At 50.4% G+C, this 5,391-nt stretch overlaps 1 protein-coding gene across 1 annotated transcript; it reads right to left on the reverse strand.

The window, feature by feature from the left end:
* Nucleotides 1–503: 503 nt before the first annotated feature.
* Nucleotides 504–3,525, reverse strand: LOC136309028 (cystatin-9-like). The gene is made up of 3 exons (XM_066237026.1): nucleotides 3,295–3,525; nucleotides 1,568–1,681; nucleotides 504–699 (listed from the first exon to the last, which is right to left on the reverse strand). The coding sequence occupies exons 1-3, from the start codon at nucleotides 3,523–3,525 to the stop codon at nucleotides 607–609; spliced, it is 438 nt and encodes a 145-aa protein (XP_066093123.1). The 3' UTR covers nucleotides 504–606.
* Between the last annotated feature and the right edge of the window lie 1,866 nt (nucleotides 3,526–5,391).

Here is a 5,391-nt window from a genome sequence, read left to right on the forward strand (position 1 = left end):
TGGTAATGTGGTTGCACCGAAGGCTGAAAGCATCTATACAAACGGAGCTGCAAGTAATGCGACAATAAGAGAAATAAATCAACAAGAACCTCTAATATCCATGAACCTGCATCCAAACAACACATAGAGCTGGAGTGGCCAACACAATAATTGGTGCTGTTACAGCGCAAACCGGTAATTCCACAGTCACACTGGGAGAGTCTCACACGTCTCTCAGGGCTGATATCAAACAGCGTAAACATTATAAATAATATAGCTGAGTGAGAGGATGCAGTGAATTATTTAATTCAACAGTATTCTGTAAACATCTACTCAACATAATATATAGATTTTAAAATAATGTTCTGATAACCATGAAATTGTGTTGAAAATTTATAGACACCACCTGTTCCTCACCCACAATTAGGACCCATGCCACACAGAGCTCCCTGAAAGGCTGAAGTTTAATGGTCTGTTCTACATGAAATAGTGGGCAAGGGCTCTCCAGATGCCCCTGTGTGAGATCCCAATGTCTTCCGGGCACAGAACAGAGGTCAGAGCTGCTCAGCCACTGCAAGAGCCCTACGGGGAGTGGCTGGTGTCCAAGGGGGTTGGAGAGGCGTGACGTCACTCAGTGGAACCCTCCAGGCAGGTCTTGTTTAGAAGTTGGAACACTGTTCTCCAGGGCTCGGTGCTGACGGTGAAGAAGCAGGTGAAGGTCTGAGGGAGTAAGCACAGGGACAAAGTGTGGGTGGGGAAGCCCCGCGGAGCTGTGGCTCCCGCGCTAAGGACGGCAACCATCCCAAACCCGCACTGGCAGCTGGGATGCAGGCTCTGCCCTCAGCACAACCCGGCCTAAGGCTCAGATGTTCCTGATCTGGCTGTGTCCTGAGCCCAGGGTCTCCTGCATCACCTGCTCTCCCAGGGCCTGTGGTCTCAGGGAAACCCGCAGGCTGTCCAGTGTGACCGGCCCTCAGTATAGCAACGCATGCTCCTCCCAGAAGGCCTGATCTCAGGAATCCTGACCCAGGTGGGCTTGTCCGAGAGCCAGTGATACTGCCCCTTGTCCCCCAAGCAGGAAGCAGAGCGTGGCGGGCACAGGGCAGAGCATGGGACACAGGGCAGTGGGCTCCACTCAGAGAACTGCCATCAGGCTGTGCTGAGTGCCAGCGGGACTGAGAGCTGTCCCCTCTGCCCAAGGTGATTCTGGCTGCCCTGACAGGTTCCTCCTCCTGAAGGCAGGAAAGGGAAGGGGCTAAAGAGCAGAAAAAGAGACTCTGTGGCCAGGACAGGGAGCTCTGGACCCTAGGCGCAGGACACTCTGTCACCAGTGTGACTCAAGATGTAGACAGCTGAACAGGGTGAGTGAACAGTCGGGATCTCAGGCTGGCCAGGGGCCTGCAGGTGGACCGGGGGCTTGCCTGCCGGACTGGGCTCTGCCTTCAGCACAAGCAGTGGCTGTAGCATGTCCAGCAGCTCTGTCACTCTTCTGCGTCCCTAGGTATGGTATGTCCTCTCCCCTACTGCCCACCACACCCTGATGAGGCCCACGGCTGTGGGACCCGAAGGAAGCTCACGTGTGTCTTACATTGTTCAGCTCTGGGCTTTCTTGAAAAGGGCAGTTGTCAATGTCGTCATCGAATTTTCCACATCTGGTTCTGCGAAGCTCCAGCTTCATGGAGTAAGCCATTGTGCTCGTGACCTGTGGTGTGTGCAGACACTGAAAGCTCCCCCGTGGTCCACTGAGTAGTTGCTAGCATTGACACATGGCGTGTAGGGACAGGCCCAAACACCACTCCGTTTGGGGCTTCCCTCTGGGTCTGGGACAGCTCCCTCAGGAGAAAGCCATGCTTGGGACATTCTGGGCCAAGGGGCACATGATTCTGGTGGGTACCCGGAGGGGGCTTGGTGGGGGCCCGTGCTAGCAGCAGGCTGAGCACACACTATTATGTCACACTGTGGAGCCTCTCATTTTCAAATGCCTCCTGAGACCCCGCTCCCTTCCAGCATGCATCCAGCTTCTACAGCATTCTCAGGGACGGGTGGCAAGCACTTGGCAGGGTGTTGGCTCTATAAGAGCAAGAGTATGCTTGATAATCGCCATCTTGGGTGGGAGACTCCTCTACAGCCCCATTGACATACCCTTCACCTGCCCAACCCCAGAAAAATGTCATACAATGGTAGTGAAGCACACCCACCCATTCATACACACACACAAACAACTGAGATGATGGCTTCAAGACACAACTTGTATTACAGAATGCACTGTGACGTGTTCTGAACTCCTCTGCATCTATTCTACTCGTTCTGTTCCATAGCCTCCCACTGCAGCCTGTCCATCATTCCTGACACCCAAACTCCGCCCGTGACTCCAGATGTAGAACAGCTGACCTGAGGTCCAGCCTCAGGGCCCAGGGGTCTGAACCCAAGGGGACACTTCACACCAGTGTCCACAGAGGGTTACGCTCAGCAGAGGGTGAAGACCCTCTGCTCTTCATGGTGGTTCTTGGTTCAGGGGTCCAGAGGGTGATAGAGTGTTGTCCCTGCCACCACACACAGGCACACGCACACACAGAGGCACGTACACAGAGACACACGCACACACAGGCATACATGCACACACAGGCACACGCACACGCAGAGGCACACGCACACACAGGCACACGCGCACACAGAGACACACGCACACACAGGCATACATGCACACACAGGCACACGCACACACAGAGGCACACGCACACACAGGCACACGCACACACAGGCACACGCACACACAGAGGCACACGCACACACAGGCACACGCGCACACAGAGACACACGCCCACACAGGCATACATGCACACACAGGCATACGCACACACAGAGGCACACACACACAGGCACATGTACACATATGTACACATGCACACAAAGGCACACAGGCACATGCACCCACAGGCACATACACACACAGACACTCATTCACACAGGCACATGCACACAAGACAACACACAGACAATATCCTTTAAATATTTCTTTAAACTGTCTATTCAAACATTTTCTGTCTACATCCCATTCTTACTGGATATCTTAATCGCCTCATACGCTATATTTGAAGCTATTCTTCATAAACAATATTGTAAAGATTGAAAAAATATATGTGAGTAGACCATAATCTAATTTTAAAAATTTCTATGTAATGTTTCTAAAATCTGACATTGAATAGGTAGTATTTTTTATTTTATGGACATCAGATGCTATATAAGACCTCTGATGTGTCCCCTGGCTTTTGCCCTCGCTTAAGCCCAGCGAGGCAGGAGGACGTGGTCACCTACCTCCTCCTTCCAGGAATTCCGGATGCGCACCAGCCTGTAGGCGTTCCTGTCCTCGCTCTTCAGGTTGAATACGTGTAAGGCATACTCCACAGTGGCAAGGAAATAAGTGTCTCTGGGAGTTGGCCCGTCATTACTCTTTCCCTTCCAGCCGTGAGTCTGCTGGAGCTGGCGTGCCACGAGGAGCAGGAGCACAGCCCCGGGCAGAGCCCGTGTCCATGGCAGGCACAGCATGGCTGCAGGCCACCAGCTACCCTCGGCCCTTCCAGTGCAGAATCCCACACGCGCCTGCCTGGTCAGCTGTCCTGCTTATCTGCTCCAGGTCACATCCTTCCTCTGGCCTTCCTCTCTGCTATTACACCCTGTCCCTTCCCACACGTGACCCTGCCTCCTCCATGCAAAACTGAAAAGATTGACCCCCATCCAGGACAGAAGAACAAGGCCCAGGCGTGGCAGGTTGAGGAGAACTAGCGATGGGAGGATGGTGTCCTGCAGGTGCATCCAGCCACTGAGCTTCCCAGTGCCTCTATGCAGACAGAAGAGTCTTCTGGGTGCCCGAGAATCAGATGCTGTGATGAGGACACAAGCTCAAGAGGTAGAAATGGAAGGTGACCCCCACACCCAGCAGCGGGGTGGAGGCTAGCAAGACAAGGAGGGGCGGAGTCAAAGGGCGGGCTTCCTAGAGAAGCAACCTCTATTGAGGTGCTCTGAAAAGACCCAAAACGTCTACCTGCGTGTTAGCAGCCTGTGTTGTGATGCCCCGAGGACCTTGGATAAAGGCTGGACTCTGCTGCTTTTCCTTTCACTTCGGGTCTCGTGCACTGGCAGAACGGCCTCCTGCCCAATAGACGTGAAGAGTCAGTTGAATTTCCCAGCAATGATAGAGCGTGGGTCACCCACAGTGCCTGACATGGACAGGATGTATAAGCTGGGCAGCGACAGGTGGCTCTCAGAATTCCAAATGCCATAGAGAAAGAGACATTCGGGGCTAATGGACAAGAACAAAGCCATGTCAGGGCTAATGGACAGGAACAAACCATGTATTCTGTACAAAGCACTCCCTGCTAAACACTCTGGTCTCAGTCTCTGCCTGTGACAGGGCTCTGGAAGTTGGGATGAAAAGTATTGTGTGGCACTCTCATATGCTTTGCAACAAAGTATCGATTTCAGGAGTTATCTGATAAAGAATGACCCTGAGTTGTTTCCAGGACAGGAAATGTAGAGAGAGAGAGAAAGGAGGAGCACTGGTCATTCCAAATTGAGCTCTGGCCAGAAGGTGCCTTGGAACCCTGAACACAGGCCCAGCTGCAGAACTGAGATACTCAATCCCTGCTCTGTTCAGCCTGTCCACCTGAGTCATCCAGATGTGATCTCTTCTTCACCTGGAACATTTGGTAGCCACTTAACAAGGTTTCACTGTCCAATGTAGAAATCTACAGCTTGCATTAAAAAGCCCTTATTGTGGGCTATTTTTTCCCTATATACTTCTAGTCAAATGAAAAATAAAAGAATGTTCCTGTAGCAATGGGAAGGTGGTTGCATTGAAGGCTGAAAGCATCTATACCAGTAGAGGTGCAAGTAATGTGACGATAGGAGAAATAATCCAACAAGAACCTCTAATGTCCATGAACCCGCATGCAAACGACAGGTGGAGCTGGAGTAGCCAACCGAATAATTGGTGCTGTTACAGCGCAAACTGGTAATTCCACAGTCACACTAGGAGAGTCTCACACATCTCTCAGGACTGATATAAAAAAGCATAATTATAAACAATATAGCTGAGTTGAAAGATGCAGTAAATTTTTCTACTTAAACAGTTTTCTGTAAATCTCTCTTCTCATATGGACATGGATTTTTAAATATGACATGATATTCATAAAATGACAGTATTAAAAACATTGTCTTCTTCAATACATTTTAATAGTCTTATAGCTTTTAGTGTGTTATGTCTTTCACATCCTCTGATAAGTTTTGTTCATGGATTAAAAGAATCAACATAGTTAAAATGACCATATTACCCAAAGAAATATACAGATTTAATGCAATCCCCATAAAATTATTAAGGTTAGATTTTTACAGAAAATAGAACCCCAAAAACAA

The sequence above is a fragment of the Saccopteryx bilineata genome, chromosome 6 (genome assembly GCF_036850765.1).
Source record: "Saccopteryx bilineata isolate mSacBil1 chromosome 6, mSacBil1_pri_phased_curated, whole genome shotgun sequence".
NCBI lineage: Eukaryota > Metazoa > Chordata > Mammalia > Chiroptera > Emballonuridae > Saccopteryx > Saccopteryx bilineata.